Genomic DNA, 25,926 nt, shown 5'->3' on the forward strand with positions numbered 1-25,926 from the left:
TGATACAGCTAAAGAGTAAAGGGCATGCCGCACATCTAGCAAAACCTTGGTCGGCTAGTTTGCAGCTGCACTCTTCCCCACCATCGCTGCCAGGGTTAGACGGCGCGTTCTGCAAGATCCTGCAGTGGCAGGCCTTAAGTGCTATCGCAGTGCATGGAGAAACCTGCGTGTGATACATTTGTTTGCCGCATTCGGTTGGTGTGTATGCACCAATGCACCGTTAATCGTGTTGAGATCTTGGGCCATGGACCCTTGGATGGCTGTGACATCGATCCTTGGGCTCTTTGGGGCTTTTTAGTTTTGAACTCTTTTATTTATTTACTCCTGCCACGGTTCCGCGCAGGGAGTTATGAACCCCGTTAACTTCTACGACGTCGATGAGGTCTGCAAGCCTTGTACAGCCCATGCCATTGGACTTTTACTTACGCTCTATCCAGCTGACACCTCAGCGCCCGTCTCGCGAGATGTTGCGGCTTGTCACATCGAGAGTTTCAGATCCGGACAAAATCATCCGGCCACTCAAAAAAAAATCGGGCCCCTTGAAACCGACAATTGGCTTCTCCCGCTATTCCATTCGACCATAAAAAAAATCTGCAGCGGTTTCCTTTGGTGGTTTCCGGCGGGGTGAAACTTGGATATTCCTATCCGGATTATTGACTTTGTACTTCATCTCGAAACTTGCTGACTCCAAAAATCTATTAACTACTAGTCCCTCCATACCTCCATACCTCCATATGCCAGGCTTATGTTTTACATATTCATTATTGCGTAGTCAGTTAACTATATCGTTACGGACCACGCGAAGGCCCGGACTTCCCACTAAGGGCACACCTTCCAAACCACCCCAAGTTACTCTTGAGGAATACGTGGAATCTGATTTTGACACGGAGTGGTCTTGCAAAGTCCGGGGACAACAGAGGCAAGTCGCGTAGACTTTATATCCGCTTTATGAACTTTTTTCTGTATTATCCTTTGCATTCTCAGGAGCCTTAAATCCGTGACCTTGGATGTGGAATGGACTCTCTGGTGATAGAGTTCAAAATACGCACGACAATGACGATATAACTTGACTATGGAGTATTCTGTATGCACGGAGTAATGAAATCCATCGCCAATGTGAATATTTGATCGTATCGTAAATTAGTAGATAGAAATGCTCATAAACTCTAGAATACTAAAATATGCCATGCCAGTTTCTGCCGTGGAAGAAGGGCTCCGGCCGTGGGTTTAAGAGAGCCTCAAAACCTTGCCCAACTCAACGTCACAAGTTTTATCAGCCCGATACTGCTCAATCCTCACTCACGGTGTCCACTGCTACGGATTACGCCGCAGGAGCTTAGCCCACTTCTCCGACAAGCTTCACTGGGCAATGGCCTATCCATTTTAAGTGGTGACATCGGAAATACTGGAAATGCATTCGTTGGCCATCGCCCATCCTCCGCCATAAACCGCTCCCGCAGCTCGTCCAGAGCAATGGACGCTTACCCGCCTGACTACGTGGACCACAACCTCCCGCTCATTCTGCTCTCTGGCCTCGGATCTGATCCTGAAGCTAATTCTCAGGACGGGATCACACCAGATGATGGCGTTGAGTATCCTCACCTACGGGAAGGCGGCGTCGAGATATTTTCCGATTTCCCTCTCCTGACCGATTCGACGGCGGAGAGAGTACTGAATGCTCTCCTCAGCCAGGATGCAACGCACAGGCCTTGGAATGCTAGGGCCGGGGATGTTGGGTATAAGATTAAGAGGGTTGGGCGGGTAGGTCAGCGCTCCTCGGGCGATTCATATGCTGTCCATCCTATCCGAATGGGCAAACGTGTGCGACACTTAATTCTCGTGGACTTGATGCCTCCAGTTTGCTTTGCATGACCATGAATATCTTATGGGCGTACTGACTATTGTTATAGACTTATACTCTGCCTCCCCGTAAAGGTCCCGTTCTGCCCAGGTCGCCCCTATCTAGCAATGTTTCGGGTGCACCTAGCAATACCGCTGCTTCTCCCATCGTGCTTCACTCACCGATATCTCCCCTGACACCCAGTTCCCCAACATTTCCGGACGGGATCATGACCCCACAATGGGTGACGAAACACCAGGCATTGATCCCCTCAGCCTTCATCAATTTCTTCCCATTCACGACTGATACGAACATGGCCTCCCTTGGTGATAACCAATTGAAGATAGAAATTAACAGTTTACGGAAGAAATGGGCGGCATCCGGGTACAAGACACGGTTCATTGTTGCTTTGCTTTGTGACGATGGGCCATTACCAGAAGATGCAAATGATCGGATCGCCGGTATCAGGATGGCGACAAACCTTGATACGAAAAGTATTTTCGTTGTCCAACCCGAGCCATCACAGTTAGATATCAGCGAATTTATCAAAGCTCTCTTCGCCAATTTGCGAGGCCCAAGCGTTGAGTACTATAGGGATCTCTCGAAGCATGCCAGACGAAAGAAAAATCGAGGCACCATCCCTCCCCCCACTGCACCACCTACCAGCGGGACTTCACAGACTTTGCCGCTCCAGGGCTGGAATGTTCGATACGACTTTAAACTTGGCGTTTTTGCTGAATTTCGTCAAGAGATGGACGCTGCGTGCCGTAGTTACGAGGCTGCCTACGAAGGGCTGTTTGGTGAAGAAGTCTTCGAAATGATTGCAGGGTGGAGCCCTAGGTTTAACGATGCGCGAATGCTTGCGGATATTCTTTCAATTCGAATCATTCGTTGTTTATTATGGACTGAGCAGACTTCATCTGCAGTCCACATATGGAGTACACACAAAAGTCGTGTCAAAGATATTGTAGATCGTCGTGGTAAAGGGACGAACAATTATGGATGGGAGGCATGGCAAGCCAGATGGTCTCTGGTGATGGCCCAGATTATGCATCAGGCGGAAATATCATCTCTAATGGTCCCTGATCTTCTGGGGTCGGTTCCTGACCTCCACAAAACAATATACGCTATGCCCGAGAAAGGAATTCCGGCTGGCGGGAGGATACAGCCGTGGGAATATCTCCATCATGAGGGCTACTGGTACCGTTGTGCTGCCCAACATACCGAGCGCAGGAGACAGCTTGCGGAGAATATTCCAGATGAGGACCGAGTCGCTCCCACGCAACCTACCGGCTCGTCATCACTGAGTAGGGCCACTGTTTACGATAACTATCTCGCTCCTGAACCTTATAATGAATATCCCATATCTGACCACCCAGGGCTCGCCCATTCTAAATTGATTCTTGGTTTCCTCGAATCGTCAACAGAGGAGTTCTCCAAAAGGCAGCAAAATCGCATTGTAGAACAGCTAAGGCTAAAAATGGCGAAGGAGCATATGAGAATTGGACAATGGAAAGATGGATTGGCTCTCATACAGCCTTTATGGCTGCAGCTATCATGGCGGAGGGAGGGCTGGTGGGGGCTGATGGAAGATTTTGCTTGGACACTACGAGAATGTGCCGTACAAGCCGAAGATAGAGAGACTGTTTTGCGGGTAGACTGGGAGTTAATGAACCATAGTAAGATTGTCCTCCCTATTACTGTCCTTTCTACTACCATTGTGGATCGGTTACATATTTGCTAATTTGCTTGCTGGTCGTAGTATTTACGATGCGGCAAGGATGGTGTTACGATATCCATAAATGTATTGATAATCTGCCGGCCGTGAAACCGAAACCAGTTGTGATTCTTAAAGGAGAAGACTCGGTTTCCTGTCGTACGTTACCATTTAAATCCTAGCGCTGTTGGAATTCAAGGTAACAAGCTAATTATTTTGTTCATTCTTCTACTGGTAGTTGCGGCATCCTTTGTCTTCGCCAAATCGGAAGGCAATGTGGGAGAGCCCCTACAGTCCCAGCTTGTTATCAGGTCATGTGCTCATGCTGGATCTTCGCCAATTCGCTTGACGGAGGTAAGAGTTGCCTTTGAAGGTAATATTCGTCCTATTAAGCTTCTAGCAAGTGAAAATGAATCTTCCAGCTCTTCCAGCGGTTGTGAGATCGTACCTGTTTCGTTGCAAGATTCTGTAAACTTGGAGGCTTCAACCGTGCAATCGCCAGCTGCTGGGTTGCCTCTGATGGTCGGGGTTACCAACCTCTCATTTGGCCCGAAGCAGACACGGGCGTTCAACCTTGTGTTGGTGCCACGAGAACCAGGTGAAGCACAAGTGGCGTCAATTACATTACGAATCGAACAAGAAAATTTCGATCTGTCCTGCGTTATTAGTGAACAGAATCGAGATGAGTCGGTCTGGTGGAGAATGGGGAAGCAAGGGCCCATTTCCCGGAGGACAGGAAAGGACAGAGATACTTCAGTATCACGGATCTTGCCGAAACCCCCGAAAGTCCGCATCTCGACGCCGAGGTCACGGAATCACTATTACACGGATGAGAAGGTTATGCTTGATGTTCAGATCGATAACGACGAAGACGACGCGGCTGAGGTTGACGTTGAGATCAAGTTGTTTGGATACACTGAAACCTCGGCAACTTTTTCATGGATTAATGAGACGGCTAGTGACTCAATAGCAGCCGAGGATGCAAGCCCTAGTTCTCTTAATACCCCTATTGAGGGTGGTGGCTCTTCGACCCTCTCAAAAAGACGTACAGTTGGGACATTGGCTCGTGGAGCCAGCCGCACTCTTTCCATCCTGTTCACAAACACGACATTGCCACTAGATTATGAGGTTGAAATATCCGCCTTCTATCACCTAGTTTCCGATGTTGAGACGAAAATATTCAAAACTGTTTCCTTAGACCTATCCTTTATTAGACCGTTCGAGGCCAATTATGAATTCTTACCACGAATTCATCCAGCACCGTGGCCAGATTTCTTCCACTACGACGATTCACCATCGGAAGATAATGAAGAACAGGAGCAGAAGCACAATGGCCTTCAGCAATTATGGTGCTTAAACTCGAAAATAGTGTCATTCGCTTTAGAACCACTTACCATCGAAGAAGTCAACGTGTCGCTGCTAGGGATCACGGCTGGTAATGTTTGCAGAATCGGCACAGAAACTCTTAAAAGCCCTGAAGCCCCTACGATTGGGCCTGAAGGGTTGCGAGAATCTGAATTCACCATGGAAATCCAACGCCTTGCGCTTAATAACCGGCAGCCATCGACCTTAAATCTTGCACTGGATATACGATGGCGCCGCCCCGACGACGACGACAACAATGACCAACAATCATCATCTTCATCCCAATCAACGATATCAACACTTCCGATCCCCCGCTTCCTCGTCCCCCTCGTTGAGCCCCGCGTCCTCGCCCACGCAACGCCGTCCGCAACTCTTCCCGGCTTCCTGCACCTCGACTACACTCTCGAAAACCCCTCAATGCACTTTCTCACCTTCAACATAACAATGGAAGCCAGCGACCAGTTTGCGTTTCATGGACCCAAGGCCACGACGTTGCAACTGGTGCCGCTCAGCAGACATACGGTGAGGTATAACTTACTAGCCAATGTGAGGGGCAAGTGGATACAGCCGCAGTTGGTAGTGGTGGATTCGTACTTTAACAAGACGTTGAGGGTGTTGCCCACAGAGGGGATGATGGGCGATAAGAAGGGCATTTTGGTGTGGGTTGATGCGGACGGGTGAGAGGGATGGTATGCGCGTTGTTCAAGTTGACGATACATATTCGGGAATCTGCGGAAGACCAAATCACTGAGGCAAAGAATTTACTCGATATATTGCTTTTTGTCATATCCATAGGTAGTGCGTCCTTTGTTGGGAGAGACGAATTGGAAAAAAAAAAGGAAAGGAGGGGGGGGAGATGCGGTACAGCGCGGATGAATTCGTATGAGACATGTTTCTCAATATCATGACCTTAAATTCGCTCCCCGCATTATTATTATCACGGATATTCGATAGAAAAATTTTCCAGCTTGACTTAAATCCCGTCAACGAACTTGATGCTTCCCTCATTCACTTTGGAATTTCATTTTTGATCTCGCCAACTCCAATCACTTGATAAGGGTCTGAAAAATATGATTAAAGCAACTGCTCCAAGAACATTCAGAGATGCATTGGCAATATATCCATGCTGTAGCGGAGATGGAGCATTTTAACCCACGCCGAGAGAGCCTCTAGAAATGTGCAAAACAGCCCCTGCAAAATTGTGGAGAGCATCTCAGCAATGTCGGCATCTTTACGGAGTATAGACCACATAATTCTCATTCACATCTTAGCCAGCAGTTATCCAGCTGCGTGGAGCAGTCGGGGCAATGTGCAATGGGTTGATTTACACTCTGAATGCAGAGTTGTCCACACTGACTGACAAGTAGCTGAAACATACTGACTTGGCTTACTGAATATTGGAATATGAACTAATATGGAAGTTCTCAGACTTGAAACTCAATGTACTCATAACTTTTGAAAGTGAGGATATCATCCTGAGATTTGTCAAAGAGCAGGCGGCTCAGTTGATGCAATGCAAAGCTGATTCAAAATATCACAACAACTTTGAATCTTTTGATTTGAGAGGACTAGGCAATATGTATCCTCAAATTACCAATTTCAGCACCTGCGACTCAACTTGGCAACGGTAGTCATGATGATGCTGTTCAACTTGGTACCCGTCCAATACAGTCCGGCTATTATTGTGCTCCAGAAGTTGTTCTTGGTTGCGGTTGGAACTTTAGTGCGGATATATGGAATTTGGGAGTTATGGTAAGAGTATACCTACATATAAAACATTCGTTGCGGTCTCCGTCACACATGTGTTAATATAGTTGCTCACACACTCTGCAACAGGGCCCAGATTGAGTGATCTCCAGCCATCACAGACGAGAGGGGGCAAGATATACAAGAGTAATAGGGACTATTTTGGTGGCCCATTTTTTTGACGAAGGTAAGGGAGGAATAAGATGCATGCTGAAGTTTTCACGCTGATGACGCATATTGTGTGGGGTAGGCAAATTCCTCTACGATGACCTGATACCGACAAGAAAGCGGGGAGATACAGTTCCATCGTTAGGAACGGGGGAGAGGGAGGCCTTTTTGTCTTTTATTAAGCAAATGCTCACATAGCTGCCCGATGAGCGAAAGACGGCTCGGGAGTTGATGGAGCACCCGTTCCCTCAACGACTTACGTGGTAGGGAGGTGTGTATGTACATGTACATAGGTCCTTTGCTTAGGGGAAAGCCATTCCAGGCTACCCAAATGCCCAATTCTAGCTGGAGTCTCCTTATAGAGAATGGAATCGATCCGGTAGCGGTGCTTGTTAGGATTGAAAAGAGGCAGGGGCACCTATCGAGAACGACGGTTGCAACGACCAAGAGGAGTGGCTCTGTGGAAGTATTCACAAGCAACCTGACTTCGGGGGAGAGGAGGGGGGCGGCGCTGGAATTAAAATGTGGAAAGTTGATAGGGCAAGGGAGAAGGAAGACGAGAAGGTTTGAAAGGAAGCACAAAGGAAGAGAGGTGGGATCAACGACATTTTATACGGTGCTAGGGCAAAGCCGCCCAAAATTGGAGGGCAGCTAGATTGGCTGCAACGCAGGCCATGTTTTTGTGTTGAAACTCATATTTAGATCAATCACTCATCCGCCCGTAATATCAGGTCACATTCCAGTTGTATATACAGTACATGTACCACCTCGGGTCTGCCGAATTCCCCCTCTATGCTTTCGTCCGAATTTTATCGGTGACCCGTCATGTGGTGCTTCTGAATTATGATCGATGCATGGGGCCAACTGTGGGATAACATGGAAGTGAGAATCCCAGAGACACGCCGGATCCACGAATATGGCATCGCTGTATTGACCGCTAGTTACTCACTGTGATCTACCACCGCTCGAACCTACGCAGGTCGCAGCCTCACCAAACGTGTAAATCCAAAGAAAGGGTGGCAAGGCCGTGCAGGTCCAGTAAGTACAACATGTACATGTACATGTACATACAAGTACAGGTACATGTGGACCCCCGATGCGGTAATTCAGTTGCCATTCCAAGGTTCGTGCCCTAATTGCTTCATCCATCGCCGCCGATGCCGCCGACACTGGGTTCGCAGGAAAGCCCCAGCTCCCCGCAGCCAGATCATACAAAGCCGAAAGCTTCTCCTTTAGGCTAGAAGAAACAGGGCCTACGAGCAGCAGGACTCGGCTCGCAGCTCCCACGCCGCCTTCGCCCTAAATAACCAAGTTGCCAACCTTCCTCGGCTGAGCTGGAGCCATGGCGATCGCCTCCAAGCCTTTTGGAGAGATCTAGTTGCTGCAGCCGTTTTATCTCCTCCGTCTGCTTCAGATACTTTTGGTCATTATTAAAAGAGAAATATCCACTATTACTACCGCAATATCTTTACTCGCAGCTGTTTCGGCTCACGGTCCTTTCCTTTATCTAATACTTCCTCTAACTACTATCAATAACTTGAACCTAACATTTCGCCCCTGGGAAGCTTGAATAATTGCCATAACGTCGCCGCGCCGCGAATATTCGCCAACCAGCTATTCGTGGTAGCATGGAGAATCCACTTCCGCCAGCCGTGACCCAGAGACCCGATGGCCAGCCGATGGAGAGTAGTAAGTGATTGTCTCATCGCAGTCATCTTCTGATCCCCTATCTGATCCGTGCACTGTTGCTTGCGATACCTGAGCTCCCAGCATTGAGTTGACTTGGAATCCATCTTCCTCCAGCTTCCACATCCCCCGAGTATATTCTCGATCAAACATGCCCGGCCGTCCCCGAAGGCTACGAACATGTACTCGACACCTCAAAAGGCTATGGGAACGGCCCAGGCATCGTCAGTCTCAGCGATCATCTCGAGGTCCTCTGTGGCCCGCTCCTGAATTACAAGGGCTTCCGGGATGCGAACCAAGAGTTCCCAACCTGGCAGGGCAGCGTGCTGCTTGTCACAAAGCCAGGGCAGAAACAGCCTGTCATGGAGTTGCGCCCAACGTCCGCTCTTTCTAGTAATGGCTCAGAGCGCTCCACTCTAGTCAACGGCAATGTGTCGCAAAGTGACAGCCAAGTAACAACCGTGGAGGGGGTCAAACTGTTCGCGGACCCCAACAAGGCTTTCTGGCGATTCTCGGTTATGGTGCCCTTACAAGCCCAGCAGATGCGCTGGGAATATTCCTTTCCCCGATTCCACTATTTCAATCACAAGGAGTCTGCCGGCCGCTGGAGTTTCGTTGTCCCAGGCGCAAACGACTCGATGCGCATTATGTTCCATTCATGCAATGGTTTCTCCATTGGTACGGATCTTGATTACTGGCAAGGTCCCCTTTTATGGAATGAGGTGCTTCGCCTGCACGAGGAGCGGCCATTCCACGTCATGATCGGAGGTGGCGATCAAATCTATAACGATAGTGTACGGGTCGATGGTCCACTAAAGGAGTGGACCGATATTTCGAATCCACATAAGAGAAGGACGCATCCGTTCCCCGAAAAGATGAGGAACGAATGCGACAGTTATTACTACGAAAACTACATCAAATGGTATGGGATGGAGTCGTTCGCAACCGCAAACTCACAAATTCCTCAAATCAATATCTGGGATGATCATGACATCATCGATGGATTCGGCTCATACACAGATCATTTCATGAAATGCGCTGTGTTCCGTGGTATTGGAGGCGTTGCTTTTAAGTATTACTTACTTTTCCAGCACCATGTGGCTCCACCCGTGTCTACATTTACTACCGATTCTCCCGAAACTATGTCCGCAGTCAACGGAACCTCGGGCCCTGATCCCAGGCAGCTGGAGCACGCTTATGTGTATAAAGAAATCGTGGAAGACCCGAGCTTCATCACTGGCAAATCCCCTGGACCTTACTTGGAAGAGCGTAGTAGAAATTTATATATGCGCCTTGGACGGCGCATGGCTTTTGTCGGGGTCGATGCCCGCACAGAGCGTACGCGCCATCAAGTGAACTATCAGGAAACCTATGACATGATATTCTCCCGACTAGACCAGGAGATTGCGGCATCCAACGGCGACATCAAGCATTTGATCCTTCTCCTGGGCGTCCCAATCGCATACCCCCGCCTCGCCTGGCTAGAAAACCTCATAAGGTCCCCGCTAATCGCGCCAATCCGCTTGCTCAACAAACGGTTCGGCGTCGGCGGCAGCTTCTTCAACAAATTTGACGGCCAAGTAGACCTCCTCGACGACCTGGACGATCACTACACCGCACGCCAACACAAGCGCGAGCGTCGCGAGCTAATCCAGAGCCTGCAACACTTATCGCGAAAGCACTCCGTCCGCGTCACCATTCTCGGCGGCGACGTGCATCTCGCCGCCATGGGTCGCTTCTACTCGAGGCCAGAGCTCAATATCCCTGCCGACCGCGACTTCCGTTACATGCCTAACGTCATCAGCAGTGCCATCACCAACAAACCCCCGCCGAAAGCCGTTGCAAACCTGCTTGCGCACCGCAACAAGATCCACCACCTCGACCATGACACGGATGAAACGCTCATGAAGCTTTTCGATAAACAACCCGGTGGCAAAGAGAAAGGCGCTGCATTCAATAAAGTGACGATGCCGTCGCGGAACTTTGCGTGTATCACCGAGGTGTCACTGGATGGGGCGGTAAATGGCTCTGCAGATGTAGCTGAGACGGCGACAGTGGTGATGCCGAAGGACGGGCATGATCCCTTGCATGCTGGTGAGGAGAACGCAGGGACTACGCATCGGGCGGCGGATGGGGTTAGTAACGTCAGTGGCATGATTGGTGGGTTAGATGTTGCCATACGGGTTGAGATTGATGCGGCCGATCGCAATGGGACGACGGAGGGGTATGGGTTTAGCGGTAAGGGTTTTTTTTTTTTTTCCTTTTTGTCTTGCTATGTTTATTGTGCAGCATTGTTTTCTTGTCTCTCTCCGCTGCCCCTAATTTCTTCCTTTCTCTTTGCCATTCGTTTGGATTTAGCTTCGTGCGGCTGACGGTCATCGCAATTGCAAAACAGTGCCCCCGTTATCAATCCCTCCGAACGACCGGGTAAGCCAGGAGACGACCCGCTCTAGCCGCTTCCGTCGAATGCAGCGTCATCTACATTCGTCCCACAGTTATGTGTCTGCAGCTCCTACCAAGGGCGCTGGTGTGATTTCTGCTGACGGAACTGATCCGGTGCCTCCGCTGCCTCGGTCCGCTACTGCTCCTGGGCAAGGTAGCCATTAGTCGATAGGAGATGCAAATGGAAATATCTCAAGGTTTAATATGTCGGTATATGTAACAACATGAATAAGGGAAAAGGGGGGGGGGAAAGGCAGGATCCGGTCGGTTTTGGTAGGTAAGGAAGGTACTTTACTATTTGGTTTTATATATTGCTGTGTGCTTCGGTTGACAGGTGTATTCAAACTATCCACCAAGGGATATATCTATTGTCTTTTTAATTCCCTATTGTTTAATATCTCGGATGGACATCTATGGCCCTAATCTCTCGTCTTCTCTGGGGGAAACTTATCTTGCCTGGTTTATTGCATCTTTCTTAATTCTTGCTCACAATACCCACCACCCGTCCATTGCATATCTGGAAACGAATGGGTGGATTGATCAAACTATCTGGGAAGGATTTTATATTTATATCTTATTTCTTGCTCACTGCATTGGCCCTTGTGTCATTTTGTTTTTCATCTGCCATAGTTTGCATCTACTGTATGTGACTTTTCTTCCGCCGTTCGCCAGCGTTGCTTCTTCGCTCTTAACTTTGCAATACTTGCAATATTTGCCCCAATGTACGCGCATACCTTGGGAAGTTTGCGCCCATTGATATTTATTCCTTTTTTTATCCTGGTCATTTTTTGTCGTGCCTTTGGCGGTTACCCAGCCCAGTTTTTTCAGTTAGGTTTGGCAAATGGATATGACAAAGAGGTATATATATATGTATAATGCGGAAGGGAAAAGGCAATGTAACGGGATCCCCCTGGATTCGACGGCGGAAAAAAGCTTTGGGTTTTTTGTTCAATTAATGTTTTCTTTTGTGATTTGCTTCACCTTCGCTCATCTGTCTATCCTATATGAATCACAAGAAAGTCATTTATTTATTACCTTCACAAAATATATATATATATATATAATTACATGTGGCTGAGAATCCGGATGCCAATAAGGGGCGGGCAATTCTTTAAGTACTCATACACAAAGAAACAGAAGATACAATAGAATAATAATATTACAGACACTCCCGCCAGTCCAAAATAAATATGCGACTAGATGTCCTCAATCACCACCACCGCTAATAAAACTACCTCCCACCACCAAACCATCCCCATAGCCCATCACCCTCCTTTTCCTTCCTCCTTTTCCTTCTCTCTTCTCTCCTCCCTTTCCACAACCACCCTGCCACCGCGCCAGCCGCATACCCACCCATATGGCTCCAGTGATCCATCACGGGCATCCGAATCCGAAACGGCAATATCACCAACGACGCGATCTCCACAAGCACAATAACTGCCAGAAATGTCGAGCCGTTGGCGGAGAATGTCTCTTGCCAGGATTGCGGGAGGAGGGCGATGGTGAGTTTGTCGCTGTTTTATTTTTAAAAAAAAAGCGGAGGGGGAGTTTATGTTAGTCGGTCATTCTTAATATATATGTATGTATTTATTGGGTAATGGAATGGAAGATAGGAAAAACGAACTTTGCATGTATCATGCACCAGGCTGCGACGAGCCCGGCGATGGCGCCTGAGGCACCGAGGGAGGTTACGGTTAGTTTATTTTGGAGGACGTGGGCGGCTAGGGAGGTTAGTGAGGCGATGGCGCCGGAGGAGAAGTAGAGGGAGAGGAAGTCAGCGCGGCCGAGTTCTTCGTGGACTGATGGTTTAAATTTTCAGTTGTTAGATACAGCTTCTGTCTACTTGAGAATTTCAGGTTGGGAGATGGAAAGATATATGGCTCTATAAAAAGACAGGTGAGAGTAATAATAGGATATATATATATATAAAAAAATAAAAGTCACTTACGTCTCGTCCCGATAAACCACAAAATCAACATGTTGGCACCTAGATGTCGGATTTGCTGGTGGCTGAATATGCTGCCGATGATGCTTATTGAGTAAGGATACAAGGGCACGCTAATGAAATACCGATTCAGCATTCGCCAGGCGGGAGGGACGGCTCGCCACATGGCGTAGATGAGAACATTGGTGCTAATGAGGCCAATCACGGTTGCTGCGGCGGGGGGTGTATTGGGCATCAAGCGCTCGTGGCGGGGCGCTGGCTCGTAATTTTCAGCGAGGACATAGCAGAGGCCTATTGTTAGGAGCGTAATACAGAGAGAAGGGAGGATTCTGCGGGCCTGTTTGTCATTAGTTCTCCCGATATTTTTCTTCTCCTCTTTTAGCTTCGTGTTCGTTTTTTTGGGACATACCATGGACAGTTTTGAGGTATCCCAATCATTTGCTGTAGCTCGAACATGATGCTGTTGCACCCACGCCAAAGCAGGACGAACATTCGGATCCGCACGAGGTTTGGCTAGAGGGAGGTCACAGTTAGACAAAACTAAGCAAATTTGCTTGTCATGTATGTAATTGAGTAATAGTATAAGACCGAGGATATAACTATACCTTCCATAACCGCCGCTTCCTCGAACTTCTGCAACTCCATGTTTTTCTGCATGCTCTGCCTTAGTATTTCCCGATCCTTCGCCTCGCCTTCCATCCAATCTCGTCTCCATTTTTCATCTTCCAACCTATTCCTCCGCTCGTTCGCCTCCCGCTGTTCCTGAAGAAAACTCTTTCCGTAAACGTCGCCTTCCTTCTCAATGGGCTTGTCGAATTTCCCGCTCTGCGGCTTGTAAAAGCCAAGTTCCTGACCACGTTTGATGAGCTTCTGTTCCTCCGCAATCTCTTCTCTTTCAATCCGTTTCAGAATCGCAGCATCCTCATCCATGGGGTACCTTTTTCGCAGCCACTCTAGTCCCGTCAATATCGTACTCTCTGCGACAACCTTACTAATATCGGCTGGGAGATCAACATCGATGGTACCTGTGATACGACGTTCTTGGAGGATTCGAAGAATCCTATTGCCCATCGGTACTGAAATATGCAGCTCTGGACCAAATATCTGGGAGATCTCGTGAGCAGAGAGATCGCGGGCTCTGAAACGGACGCCTTCTTCGCGTTTATTCAAGCGAGGAGAAGTTCGCGGGGCTCTGGCGGAGGAGGGAAGGGAAGATGAGAACGTTCGGGACGGAGAAGAGATTCGGGAGAGGCATGATTGTAATACCCCCGTGAATCTAACGGGTTTTAATATATTCTGGTGGTTAATGGCCGTATTCCGCAAGCTACTCATGGGGCGGACTGTATATCTGTGGCCCAGAGGGTATAGTATCTGGAGCAAGGTGAGAGGAGGTGCATGGGGAGAGGGCGAGGGGCGAATGCCCATGCACGGTATTCGCCATGCTACCGAGAAAACATTGTTCATCTCCCACGGCTCAAGGGTGATCTCATATGGCTGCAGATAGGGTCTGCAATATCGCACGTTGATTTGTATGTCGTTCGGAGAATTTTTGGCGGGAGAAATTTGGCGCGGATCTGAAGTTCCGCCGGCGCTTATTCCACAGATCAGCCGCAACTAGCGCCCATTGGATCTTGGAGAGGCCCATCAATACTGGATATTGTAGTAGTTACATCGCGCTTGACATATCCTTTTCGCACAGCTAACTTATTTTAAGGGACCAGGCTGGTTTCTATCTTCTTGGAGCCCAAGGCGGAGCTACAGACAAAGCGCGTAAATAGCGAAAAGCCCTGCTAAAGGCGTCAAGGACATATTACGTCATCCTGCCTTTTCCCTTCAATCTTCAATCTTCAATGTCAACAACTTCTCTCCCTTCCGACCTGGAAAATCCAGCTGCATCGCCATTTGGGATACTGGGATCCATTGAGCAATTACAGTGCTAATTGATTTATATCACTTGTTTCGCTATCTTTGCCGTACCAACAGTCAAGCCTGAATAACCCCTCGACAGCCTTGCTAGAACCCACCCCGCCTCACTGCTTGCTCCGCTACAACCACCATCACAAACAAAACAAAACAAAAAAAAAAAAACACAATATATATAATGTCCTCCTCGTCCACCCCAATAACTCCGCAAGCCTTCGCCGAAGCCTTAAAATCCCTCCCCCTCTCTTCCCTCTACGCCAAAGTTTCCGAGCTCCGCAACTCCATCGCCCACCTCCAGCGCTCCAACGACGAGTTGGCCAGGTACATCGCGGAGAGCTCACCAGACAACCACGATCAGGACTGCGAGGATGCCATCCGGGAGAATGAGGTCGTTATTGTGCGCATGCAGGAGAGGATTGATCTTTTGAAGGTCGAGGTGGAGGAGCGGGGCCAGAGATGGAGTGAGGAAATGGATATGGATATGGTCATGGATGTGGATGATGAGGATGTGCGTACGAGGACCGGAAGGGATGATGCGGGTTTTGGTGTTGGGGCTACTGGTACTGGTTTTACAGGAACAGGAGTGAGGATGAATCCCCATACCACTGATGTAAATGGAGATGCTGGAACGATGGCGGGAACACCTGCTCAGGCCCCTGGTTCAGAAAACAGCGCTCCACCTGCTGCTAGCGTGGGCCGGACGGCTGATAGGGGCCAGGTGCAGGGAGGTGAGGGAGGTGAGGGGGGAATATATCTATAAGCTGTTTAGTCCTCTTGTATTTGCTATTCTTGTCAATTTTGACTGTCTTGCACATCCCCGGACATTCCCCCTATTCTGAGGAACAGCTGTGTGCAACATGGAGAAGATGCATGATAAGGTTTGATATTCTATTATTCACCCCAAATTTCCGATAAGTCACCATTGACAAACCTGTTGTCAACTAAGCAGCAGATGGAACAGCATTGCATCCAGCTAGGGGGGTGCTTGGCCTTACGAGAATGCTCAAACATGGCTCCAGTCCCAACCCTGTGCAGGAAGGGTGCACCAGGGGTGCCAGGTTGGAGCTTGGGTTGAGGAGGTTAGGCTTGGGTTCCGGATGTCTCTCCTACTTAGGCAAAGGAATTGCTCTATCTTTCAATGTGTCCGGAAGCTTCGCCTGGTAGTAGGGTCTATCCGCGTCAGCAAATGACCGGCCCACATATTTTAGTTTCCCATGAGGATCGTTGAACGAAGCGGAAGCCTGTCGTGCTCACAACTTGCTGAAAACTTGGCTTTATGAACATGTGGAGACACAAACGACCGTTGTAGTTTTAGCAGAGCTGCGTTTCGATCAGGACGGTAGTCACTAAGTCATTCAATTTCCGATATATTGCTTTTTCTTGGCTTTAAGACAGTTGTATGTTTTTGATTGCCGGCTAGCTAGCTGAAAGAGGAAAAGCACGAAGGAAAAAGAAAACAAGGAATGGCTGGCTACGACTCGAGACATGCAGAAAGAAACTTGGACGTTTCAAAACCAGAGTAAGGACGGCGGAGGGGAATAGAAAAATGGGGAGTAAACAGAGAGAAGAAAAACTACATGCAGCATGCCCGTTCCCGAAGAAGAAAATGAATTCAAAAGAAACGTAAAAAATAGAGGTCGATGCCTTCAATAGCATAAAATATCGACAATTGGAATAATGAAAAGAGATATGCGTTTTGGCCTCCGTTCCCCTAAGCGACAAAAGATGACACCGTGTATTAACGCCCTAGACATCATGATTTGTATTTCCATCCCCACCTCGTAACTTGTGCCAAAGCGTCTAATTGGAAGGTGCAGTAAGAGCAGGCATCGACAACGAGGATTGTTGAGCCCAGTGACCAGCGAGGGCTTCTGGAGGGATCTTCTCCTGCTTGATGTAAATGTCAATCAAGGGCTGCATGGGTTCCATCTCCTTGTCCGCCACGAGTTTATAATACTTTGCAACCGTCACAAAATGCACGAAACACATGTTAAGAACCTCGTGCTTGTTGATATGGAAGAAAGGGTTCTCCCAATGGCCGTGATACAAATGCGCATAGCAACGGAACATTTGCTTCATGATTCCCTGGCAATCCTTGTAAAAGGTCTGGGGGAATCCACTACTCTTTCCAATCCAATCTTGGGTAGATGGGTTTGCAGGTGAGATAGAAGTTGTGTTGCTTGGATCACTTGATACAATTGGCGTCGTTCCTACGGGAGTGCTCTCTGTAGGGAACATGACTGGATCATGGATCTTGCTGACGATCCATTTTTCAACTCTGTTTATGAATTTGGGCGCAGATATCCTAGCAGCCCTGCCATCAACCAGCCAGGTGTAGGTCAGGCTAACATAAGAAACGGGGTCATGTCAGCATCAGGACAGGAGCGGATTGGGGGGGAAGGCTAAATTTCAGCGTACCGGCCAGCAGACATGGTTGGGCAGGAGTTTTCATTGCATATAGGGAGGCCGGTTAGCCCATTTATTTCTTGAATGACCTGGAGCATGCCATGGAGAAGACGGTTTTGCTCCACGACTAGAATTAATTCATTTCAATTAGCTGGTGTTCCAAAGTTGGCAACAACAACAACAATTATGATCCCAAAACACTGTACATACTTTGATGGGCCAACCATTCGCCAAGCTCGACGTTTTTTGGGCAAGCGCAAAGGGTCAAAAAGTTGCCTTTGACGTTAAGCATGGCATACTTCTCCTGAAAGAAGTACTTCGTTGAATCATTGTCGTTCGTAACGCTGTCGACGCTGAAGGTAGAGGATATCGAGGGAGAACTCATGAGAGCAGCCGAATGAGATGAATACCCTGCTGACGGAGGATTCTGAGCACCGTTATTCAACCTCGGAGGGTTATTATTGTTATTGGTGTTATTGGTGTTATTGTTGTTATTGTTATTGTTGTTATTGTTGTTATTGTTGTTGTTTTTGTTGGACCCCCGACCAAACCCCTGGCGGCTGTTGTCGCACAGTGGTCGAGTCAGTAGATGCTGCTTGAAATAGGTTTCAGATGCAGTATCGCAATAGAGTTTGCAGAATGAGGAGTGGAAGGAAGGGTGTTCATAGAAAAGCGATGTGAAAGAGCGACAAAGAACCAGAACTGCGGGCGGCAACAAGGCCGCAATGCAGGAACCCTGACGCCTGACTGGTGGGGGGGGAAGAGGGGGGACACCTACACGCTCTGGAAGAAAGTTGCCATGATTCACAGCACGCTCGGCTAGGGAAAACTCTAGTCTCGACACAAACGAATGGAGGCTAGAGCATCCCAGGTAGCAATGAGAGGCAGCCGACACAGCTGGTGGACACCCTGAGAGAGATAATGAGCTGCCCCGGGAGAGTTGGTATGGGTGTTTGGTCTGGTGCAACTTGGAGACGAGACAAAGCTGGACGTTGAAACCGCTGATGTCAGCCGCCGGACCGGATCAACTTCTCTCCTTCCACATCCGTATCGGGTTTAGTGGCCACCACCTCATCTTCCTTGCCAGTGTCAGTCGCATCTTGACGACGGCGAGCACCACAAGGCTGCAACTGCACGTCAATCCGGGCTTGTCTCTGCGTTGGAAACAACGCTGTTGCACGCCATTACAGCTGCATCATCAATCAACATATGAGCGATCCTGGGCTTGTGGTAATCCCTCGATATTTCTACGAGTTGAGGGAAGAGAGCAACGCTTCTGAGCGTCGGGGCTATCATTAGCTTCCTCGCCATGTCTTCGGACGACGATCGCCAGAGCCGGCTTTCGGAGAACGTGCGAAGGCATTCCTCTGATGCGTCTGAAATAGGCGAAAATGGTGCCCTGAACTTTGATGATGAGAAAATCAATGGAGATGATGACGCTGACCTCTTTGGTTCTGGATCGGAGGAACCTGACCAGTGCGTTTCTACTTTCTGTCTTCCCTACTATGCGAAGTGAACGGCAATTAACAAGCTCGTAGGCGCAAACCACGGAGACTGGATGATGAGGAATTGGATTCTGGCGACGACGAAGGTCGCTATGACCGGCATGGCTCTCCAATGGACGAGGATGGAATGGATTATACCGAATCGGTAAATGTTATGGATTTGAGTCTTAGTCGTGTACCAGAGCCAGAATCTACGGACGGAGAGGTACTACATTTTTTTGTCCTATATATTTCTTCCGTGAGATGTTATGCTGAAACCAGCTACCGCAGGTCTACACGTTGACCATGCCGAATTTCCTCGCTATAGAGTCTGAAGATTTCAACCCAGAAACCTATGTTGCCCCGCCCTTTAACTCTGCATCTACCTCCCTGTGTTGGCGCTATGATCCAAACAATGGTGAGACGCTTCAGTCAAATGCTCGGATCGTCCGCTGGTCAGACGGTTCATTAACGCTTCAACTTGCATCCAATCCAAAGGAACAATATCGAATGCCGTCCAAAAGGCTTGCACGTTCTAACAAAGCGCGCAAAGCCACTGATTACGATTCTGAATTGGACGCCCACGCTTATCTCGGCGCAGCAGCTGAAGCTTCATCGGTGTTCCGTATCACCTCTCACCTCACGTCCTCTCTCAGTATCCTTCCAACTACGGTGGAAACCGACGATGCTGTTCAACGTCTTAAAGAATCACTGGAAGCTGCTTCGAGGGGGGCCAAAAAGAATGTGGACGGCACAGTTACGATGTTTGACGTCGCTGAAGACCCAGAATTAGCCAAGAAACGCGCAGAGCTTGCAGAACGTGAGAAATTACGAGCAGATCGTAAGCGCCAGCTGGCAGCAGACCGCGATCTTGACCGAGGGAGGCGCGTTGGTATTTCCTATAGAACCGGAGGAGGAGGCCTCACTGTTGCTGGGCTAGAAGGTGACGATGATATGTTGACCACTAAATCGCGTGGCCCGAAGAAACCTAAACGGAGGCCCAATCGTCGCGGGGAGATTTATTCCGATGATGAAGATGAGTACGATCGAAGAGGGCGGACAAGGGAAGACGAGTATGACGAAGATGATGGTTTCCTAGTCGGCAGTGATGAAGAACCGGAGATTATGGAGGAAGAAGAAGAGGAGGAGGAAGAGGAGGAGGATGATAATGGTGACTTAGACGACGAGGAGGCCGATGCTGAAGGAGAAGTCGATGAAGAAGTACCGCAGAAGTCTTCAAAGAGAGCGCCTACGCCAGAAAGATCCCCGGAGGGGAACCCTATTAAAAATGCCGAGCGTGAAGTTGGATCGCCCCATACCAGGAAGAAAAATCGGTATGTCGTTGACGATGATGAAGATGATGAGTAGGGAGAACAGATCTTGCAGCTTCAACAGAAGTAATGCCTTCTTCATCTTTCCTTCATACCTTACTTTTTGCATCACCAACCACCCTCTTGTGCTTCAAATTATAATATTTTATGGGATAAATTCTCAAAGGCGGTACCAAATGGAAATCGGCTCCCGAAGCCTGCCGTCCCACTCCCGAGGCTTGTGGAAAAGTGCAGAGACCCCCTGGCAGCTCTGCGGCAGATCTAAGCTTAGAGTATCAAACCCCCCCTGTACAATATTTTTATTCACCGGTCTAATTATTTACCTTTTGCTTGGTGCTTTGACTTTGATTTAGCGCTAATCCCATGCATGGAATTTTTTTTTTTTTTTTTTTTTTTTTTTTTTTTTTTTTTTTTTTTTAAAAAAAAGACCCTTATGCATTGTCCATGAGAAAATGAATAGCAGAAAGTTAAAAATGACACCAAAGGCATCGTTCGATACCGGGATTTTATTGGGGCTACCTCCGGTTTTAACATGCCTTTGGAATTTCTAAGATTAGAGCAAGGTTCTCCGCCACAATTTTGTGGAATTTAATCAACAACTACTCTGTACACTGTAGTAGTATCCCACCACTGCAAGAATATTTTTCGATGTCTCTTTCGCCTGGCATTTGCGGGTATATGATAACGGCCACAACAAGGGTCCCCCGCTCGGACGAGTCTGCCCTCATTCTCCCTTAAATCAATCATACCATGCACCATGGCACAACACTATTATTGCACGTTCCGGCCCTACTGAATACCCTCCAAATGTCAGCCGCCGGGCCCACCATGCCAAGGGGTAGTAGCCAACCCTGATGAGCATTCTTCATACTCTGTGCTTTTCCGGCCCCCACCTCAACCCCCGCGTCATGAAACTCTATTGTCACAAACCAAGAATATATAAAAAACAAAAAAGGGCCAACCTGGCGTAGCAGTCACAGCCCCTCCCTTCAGGTGCGTTTTGCCTAAACTCTGTCAGAATTTTAATACCACCATAGGGAGCTCCTATCTCCGATACACAGCACATTTCATGTAACCTATGTTTCGTTCGATGTTTCTTCTCCCCAATGTTCTTTTCTTCTCTCGTTGATGCCTAATCAAGTAATACTTGCGAAGCTGTTCCAGAAACACACTAGCAGAAACTTTAATTTAGCCCCGCCTTTAATGCAGATTTACTTTCTTTTCCATTCTTTCTTTCCTTCTAGTTCCGGGTTTATTATGCTTATTCTTTTCTACATAAATCTATTAGTTAATTCTTCTTATTACTACCAAGTTACGGCCGGGAGTTGGCACAAGGTTGTTCCATCCATGTCTGATTCAAAAGCGAAACAAAATTGCCAACCAGGTTGATGCTTGTTTGATTTGGCCCTGGCAGCGGCTCCGGGGCGAATAAAGCCTTCAAATGGGGTTTGGGACTTCACCTGTCATAATTCATAAATTATGTCTTCTTATCCTTGTTTCAGCTTTCAAGAGAGAGGTCGACCACATCCCGCAGGAAACAAAACAAAACATAGGTTGAATTCTAAGAAGGAATAGAGGGCGTAAAAAAAAATGAGAAAAAAGGGGGGCGGGCTTCTTTTTCGCTGATTCGATGAGTAGTTGTCCCTCCATCTGCAAGCGTGGACGGGATCCCGCAAGTTCAAGTCCCTTGCCTTTGCTTCCCCCCCGTTTCCCCTCTTATCAATCAACTTCTCACGAAATCCGAAGCCGGGGAGCCCAAGTCTTCCACTCCTCGCAGCACAGTTTCGCCGTTCCAAAGGCGCAGAGCTTTCTATATTTCAGACTCAACTGTAAATATAGAACAACTTTTCAACACACCTTATATGATATATATTATTATTATCAGACTCATCTTCAATCATTTATTTTATATAACTACTCTGCTGAAACCCTGTCTGAATAGAGTGATTCTATAAGATAAAAAAAGAAGAAGCTCACTGATATTCTCAAAGACGATAATTTGAATAAGATGAATAATGGCAACGACAGTGAAATAGAGAATACATTGATGAGTATGAATAATAATAATAACGAGATAAATATAAAAGCTTGAGCTGTGAATGATATAGAATTGATAAGATAAGCTTTTGATCAGTTAACTATAACTTGATGCACAAATTTGATGGGGCAGTACAAGGTGGCCGACTCGCTTATAGACTACGTTATCAAGTATCAAAAAAGTAGATAAGTAATAAAGATATTTAATCAATCTCATAACCAGTAAACAAATAAACATCTTTTAAAAACAGATATCAGATGTATTACTATCAACACAATCTTATCTTTCTCAATAGTATATAACTGATATAGTATCTTTATCTGGGAGATAGTTTTCAGCTTGGTGAGAAACCCCTTGTGGTGTCTTTACCCCAATTCCTTATCCTTCGCAACTCAGCTCGAATACTATTGTTATATCAACCACTACTTTTACCTTTTCACGAATACTTCTGGGGGCTAGTACATTTCACGCCAAGCTGCGAATCTTGGGAATCACCGCTTGCGAAGCTCTTATTCTCACAAGCTCACTCTCAATTTACATCAGATAATCAGTCTTTTATTCAAGAATTGCTCTCATCGATCAGTCGGTTTTCATTAAAAGACCGACGGAAATTTGAATAAAAAGCCAGTAGTTTCTATTCTCATCAATAAATATCTTTCATATATCAATCAATCTTTAAATGGTTAATCTCAAAATATACAGACATCAGATAAATATCTACCTTAAGTTGTGGCGGTTGAGAATATAAAGGTTGAGAGCCCAAGAATAAAAAGAATCAGAGAAAAAAGGGACAGAGTTATTATCAGATATTAAAAAAGAACAACAAAACTATTTGAAAACAGAGTAGAAGACATAAATTTTCATGAACATCTCTTCTCGTATACTAAATAATTCTTATGAATCGATGAATAGTCTATTTAAGAGATCTGATTCTTAAGAGCAGTGAATACCTCATATAACATTCACTAGCTAGATAGATATTGATTGAATAGATGTGGAAATTCTTCTTGACTTCTAGAACTACATTTGAACCCGAGTTGTTTTGTATGTAAAATTAGTCAATTCTTGGATGGGTGTAAATATCCACCCCCCCAAATATCATAATAATGTAGATTTAATCGCGGAGCCCTTATCGGAGAGTAGCTGCCACCTGCACGGAGAATTGTAAATTTGTCGGAGCAATCCCGGAGCAATTTGAGGTTGTTCTCGGGTGTTAAGCTCTACATAAGGCTAAAATAAGCCCTTGTCAAGATGCTCAAGTTTTGGGTCAGGGAAGGACGGCAACCAGCAGCCTTATCTCGCAAGAAGCACGTCCACATATCTCGGTAGATATCTAAACAATTTCAGATATTGAGGCATGGAAGAAGTATCTCACCCATCCCCTCAATCCTTGTCAATGCCATTTGACTCCTTTCAACTGTTCAAAATTGTGTGGAAGAAGCTTGGGACAGGGCGTTCATACGGGATGCAAGATCGAATATATTTCTTTGTTCTCTGGCAACAATTCCGCGTGAAGCTGCAGCAAATTCTTCCAAGCTTGGATTTCAGTTTTCGCAGTTTAGTTTTCACAGAGTTTCTAGCCAGTAAACGGGCGGGCCGCTTCATCCTTCCCGTTCCCTCGTTGATGTACCCCGCAGATATAGTATCAAAATTGCGAAACGCAGATCAAAATGTTGGAAAAAGGGGACCGGCTCAACAGTTACACCGCAAAGCGCTACGATATCAGATATTTTCTTTTCTCCTTTCTCTTTTTGTTTGCTTATTTCATTCAGTGTGCTCTTCCTCGCCTTGCACGCCGATGCCCTGCACCATCATCTAGCACGTCAAGGAGATTGAGTCTACTTCGCTTGTCGACCTCGTTCTGGTATGGATAACCGACCGGCATGCTGCGTATGTTGAGGAGTCCCTGTTGACCCCTACCGGAGGCCCTTGTCAATACCCTTGGTTCGCATCAGCAAGACCGAAGAACGTTGGAGAACGTTATTATTTGACTTAGGGCCAATGCAGGGGCTTGGCTTCGACGCCTAAAGTTAAATTTAGGGCAAAAGCTTCCATAGGGCGAAAACACGAGAGACGTATCTCAAAGCGAATGGGAATGGATTTTGGACGGCACATCCCTGCGCCAAATGTGGCTTGAGAATGGAATAACTTATTTAGCGCTCAAGACGAAGCCTAATTGGAGTGGAGAGGTAGGTTAAATGATCCTCCTTGTGGGATTTGAAAAGGTTTTCTTGAATTATTCGTTTCTTTTTTCTTTTTCTTTCTTCCTGTTCATTATTAGTGCTGTTTGGCGTCCAAAATGTCAACTCCTCGCCAAGTCCTCGGCGATGGCGTGTATGAAGACCGGAGCTGCTCCGACTTGCTAGATAGTGTCCTAGACCCCAGTCCGTCAAAACCAATGAAGATATATTTAGCATTAAAATTGGAATCACAGCAATAGTAGGTGTCTCCTTCGGGCACGGGAATAATTGGCAAGGGCAAAGAAGGTAACATAATGATATTAGGGTAACCTTGAGGGAGATTTGTGAAAAATTTTGGGTCTCTAAGCTCATCAAGCCACTTTTTTGTTTGCCGAATGCCTCGGATGGTGAGATTTGCCATGGATTCATCGTGCAGTAATTCCTTTATTTACTAGTTTATCCAGTTAGCTCTACACCTAAAATGACTCGAGGCAACATGTTCGGGAGAGCAATATGTGGTCAATGTCGGTAGCTAACCAGGCAAAACCGGATCGGCTGGGTTGGCTTCGGAATTTGGGGGCACTCGTATTTCCCTCCTGCTGGATCAGATCTGTATAAGAACTCTGATAAGAGTTTTCGCTGGCTCGGTACTGACAGAGGGCTGAGGCAGTTCCATGCACGCTACCCACACCAACCAACCACCGAATTTCGGAATTCGGGGATACGGTGCCCGATTGATCAAGATCCGCGGAGGACAGATCGAGGTAAATCAAAATAGGCGTTCGTGGGAGCTGATGGACTTGGTTCCATCTTAGGGTTTCAAATATCGAGCTGGAAAACGGCCTGAACGCCATTGGTACTAGTACATAACTAGGAGTTGATTCCAGACTAGGAGGCAGATTGTGTGTGAATTTTTCTATTTTCTCGGTTTGGTGAGATTCCTGGCTGTTACGCTAAGTGGTTAGGCTTGTCAGAAGGGCTCTTAAGTCGCATCGGTATTGTAGAAGTCGTTAAGTCGAAACTCTGGCGCGGGTTTTATTATTATTCCTGCAAAGTCGTTTTGTTTCCTTACCTAGCTTGCTTGCTGGGAACTAGGAACAATGGATCGCTTCCGACCAAGGGTTTCGCGGGGAGGGAGGGTGTGAGAACGAATGGACTAGAAGGCCGGAGATATCGAACTTAACTAGCCGACAAGTGTGAAGATCACCTGCATGGTGATTCTAGTTGCCTGGCCTTCTGGGACTCCCATGGAAGCGCCATCCTTATTCGGCCGTATTTCCTGTTATTCCCTAGGTGATGGTAAACTGCATCAGGGTCATTCAGGCAGATATCATCGACCAGGAAGCGGGAGCAAGGGACACGGGGCCCTGCATCCACAGTTTCACGGAACATTCTGCAAATGTAGCTAAATTGTCATGACAGGGAAGACTTCGGGATTCGCTAGTTTGCACTATCCAAGGTAACTACATACTTGTGATTGCAAAGCGAGAGTAGACTGAAAATATCCCCTTGAAAGCTGGGGACGGAAAGAGAGACGAGAAGAGAAAATCGCGTACATGCCGTCTATGTTTTTGGCGAGTTATCAGGGAAAATAGGCTCAAACAAAATAATAAAAGAAACAGAAACAGAAACAGAAACAGAAACAGAAAGAAAGA

General features: G+C 47.2%; 7 protein-coding genes across 7 annotated transcripts; 4 read left to right on the plus strand and 3 right to left on the minus strand.

The window, feature by feature from the left end:
* Window positions 1–349: 349 nt before the first annotated feature.
* Window positions 350–5,733, plus strand: HCBG_05357 (uncharacterized protein; the record flags this gene model as incomplete). Its single annotated transcript, XM_045432406.1, has 5 exons — window positions 350–382; window positions 710–771; window positions 1,194–1,761; window positions 1,911–3,519; window positions 3,796–5,733. The coding sequence occupies 5 exons, from the start codon at window positions 350–352 to the stop codon at window positions 5,601–5,603; spliced, it is 4,080 nt and encodes a 1,359-aa protein (XP_045286522.1).
* A 2,731-nt stretch (window positions 5,734–8,464) lies between these two features.
* HCBG_05358 (uncharacterized protein) lies at window positions 8,465–11,807 on the plus strand (the record flags this gene model as incomplete). Its single annotated transcript, XM_045432407.1, has 3 exons — window positions 8,465–8,525; window positions 8,640–10,760; window positions 10,918–11,807. 3 exons carry the CDS (start codon window positions 8,465–8,467, stop codon window positions 11,127–11,129), a joined length of 2,394 nt encoding a protein of 797 aa, XP_045286523.1.
* Window positions 11,808–11,974: 167 nt separating this feature from the next.
* On the minus strand, window positions 11,975–14,367 carry HCBG_05359 (rhomboid protease PCP1; the record flags this gene model as incomplete). The annotated part of the gene is made up of 5 exons (XM_045432408.1): window positions 11,975–12,478; window positions 12,589–12,763; window positions 12,913–13,246; window positions 13,319–13,422; window positions 13,515–14,367. 5 exons carry the CDS (start codon window positions 14,239–14,241, stop codon window positions 12,196–12,198), a joined length of 1,623 nt encoding a protein of 540 aa, XP_045286524.1.
* A 643-nt stretch (window positions 14,368–15,010) lies between these two features.
* HCBG_05360 (uncharacterized protein) lies at window positions 15,011–15,592 on the plus strand (the record flags this gene model as incomplete). Its single annotated transcript, XM_045432409.1, has 1 exon — window positions 15,011–15,592. One exon carries the CDS (start codon window positions 15,011–15,013, stop codon window positions 15,590–15,592), a length of 582 nt encoding a protein of 193 aa, XP_045286525.1.
* A 981-nt stretch (window positions 15,593–16,573) lies between these two features.
* On the minus strand, window positions 16,574–18,039 carry HCBG_05361 (mps1 binding protein; the record flags this gene model as incomplete). Its single annotated transcript, XM_045432410.1, has 4 exons — window positions 16,574–17,146; window positions 17,251–17,365; window positions 17,449–17,798; window positions 18,017–18,039. The coding sequence occupies 4 exons, from the start codon at window positions 18,037–18,039 to the stop codon at window positions 16,633–16,635; spliced, it is 1,002 nt and encodes a 333-aa protein (XP_045286526.1).
* Window positions 18,040–18,354: 315 nt separating this feature from the next.
* HCBG_05362 (uncharacterized protein) lies at window positions 18,355–20,090 on the plus strand (the record flags this gene model as incomplete). Its single annotated transcript, XM_045432411.1, has 3 exons — window positions 18,355–18,714; window positions 18,777–18,948; window positions 19,014–20,090. The coding sequence occupies 3 exons, from the start codon at window positions 18,548–18,550 to the stop codon at window positions 20,088–20,090; spliced, it is 1,416 nt and encodes a 471-aa protein (XP_045286527.1).
* Window positions 20,091–24,715: 4,625 nt separating this feature from the next.
* HCBG_05363 (uncharacterized protein) lies at window positions 24,716–25,663 on the minus strand (the record flags this gene model as incomplete). Its single annotated transcript, XM_045432412.1, has 3 exons — window positions 24,716–24,722; window positions 24,809–25,216; window positions 25,479–25,663. 3 exons carry the CDS (start codon window positions 25,661–25,663, stop codon window positions 24,716–24,718), a joined length of 600 nt encoding a protein of 199 aa, XP_045286528.1.
* Window positions 25,664–25,926: the final 263 nt, after the last annotated feature.

The sequence above is a fragment of the Histoplasma capsulatum genome, assembly GCF_000150115.1.
Source record: "Histoplasma capsulatum G186AR genomic scaffold supercont2.7, whole genome shotgun sequence".
Taxonomy (NCBI): domain Eukaryota; kingdom Fungi; phylum Ascomycota; class Eurotiomycetes; order Onygenales; family Ajellomycetaceae; genus Histoplasma; species Histoplasma capsulatum.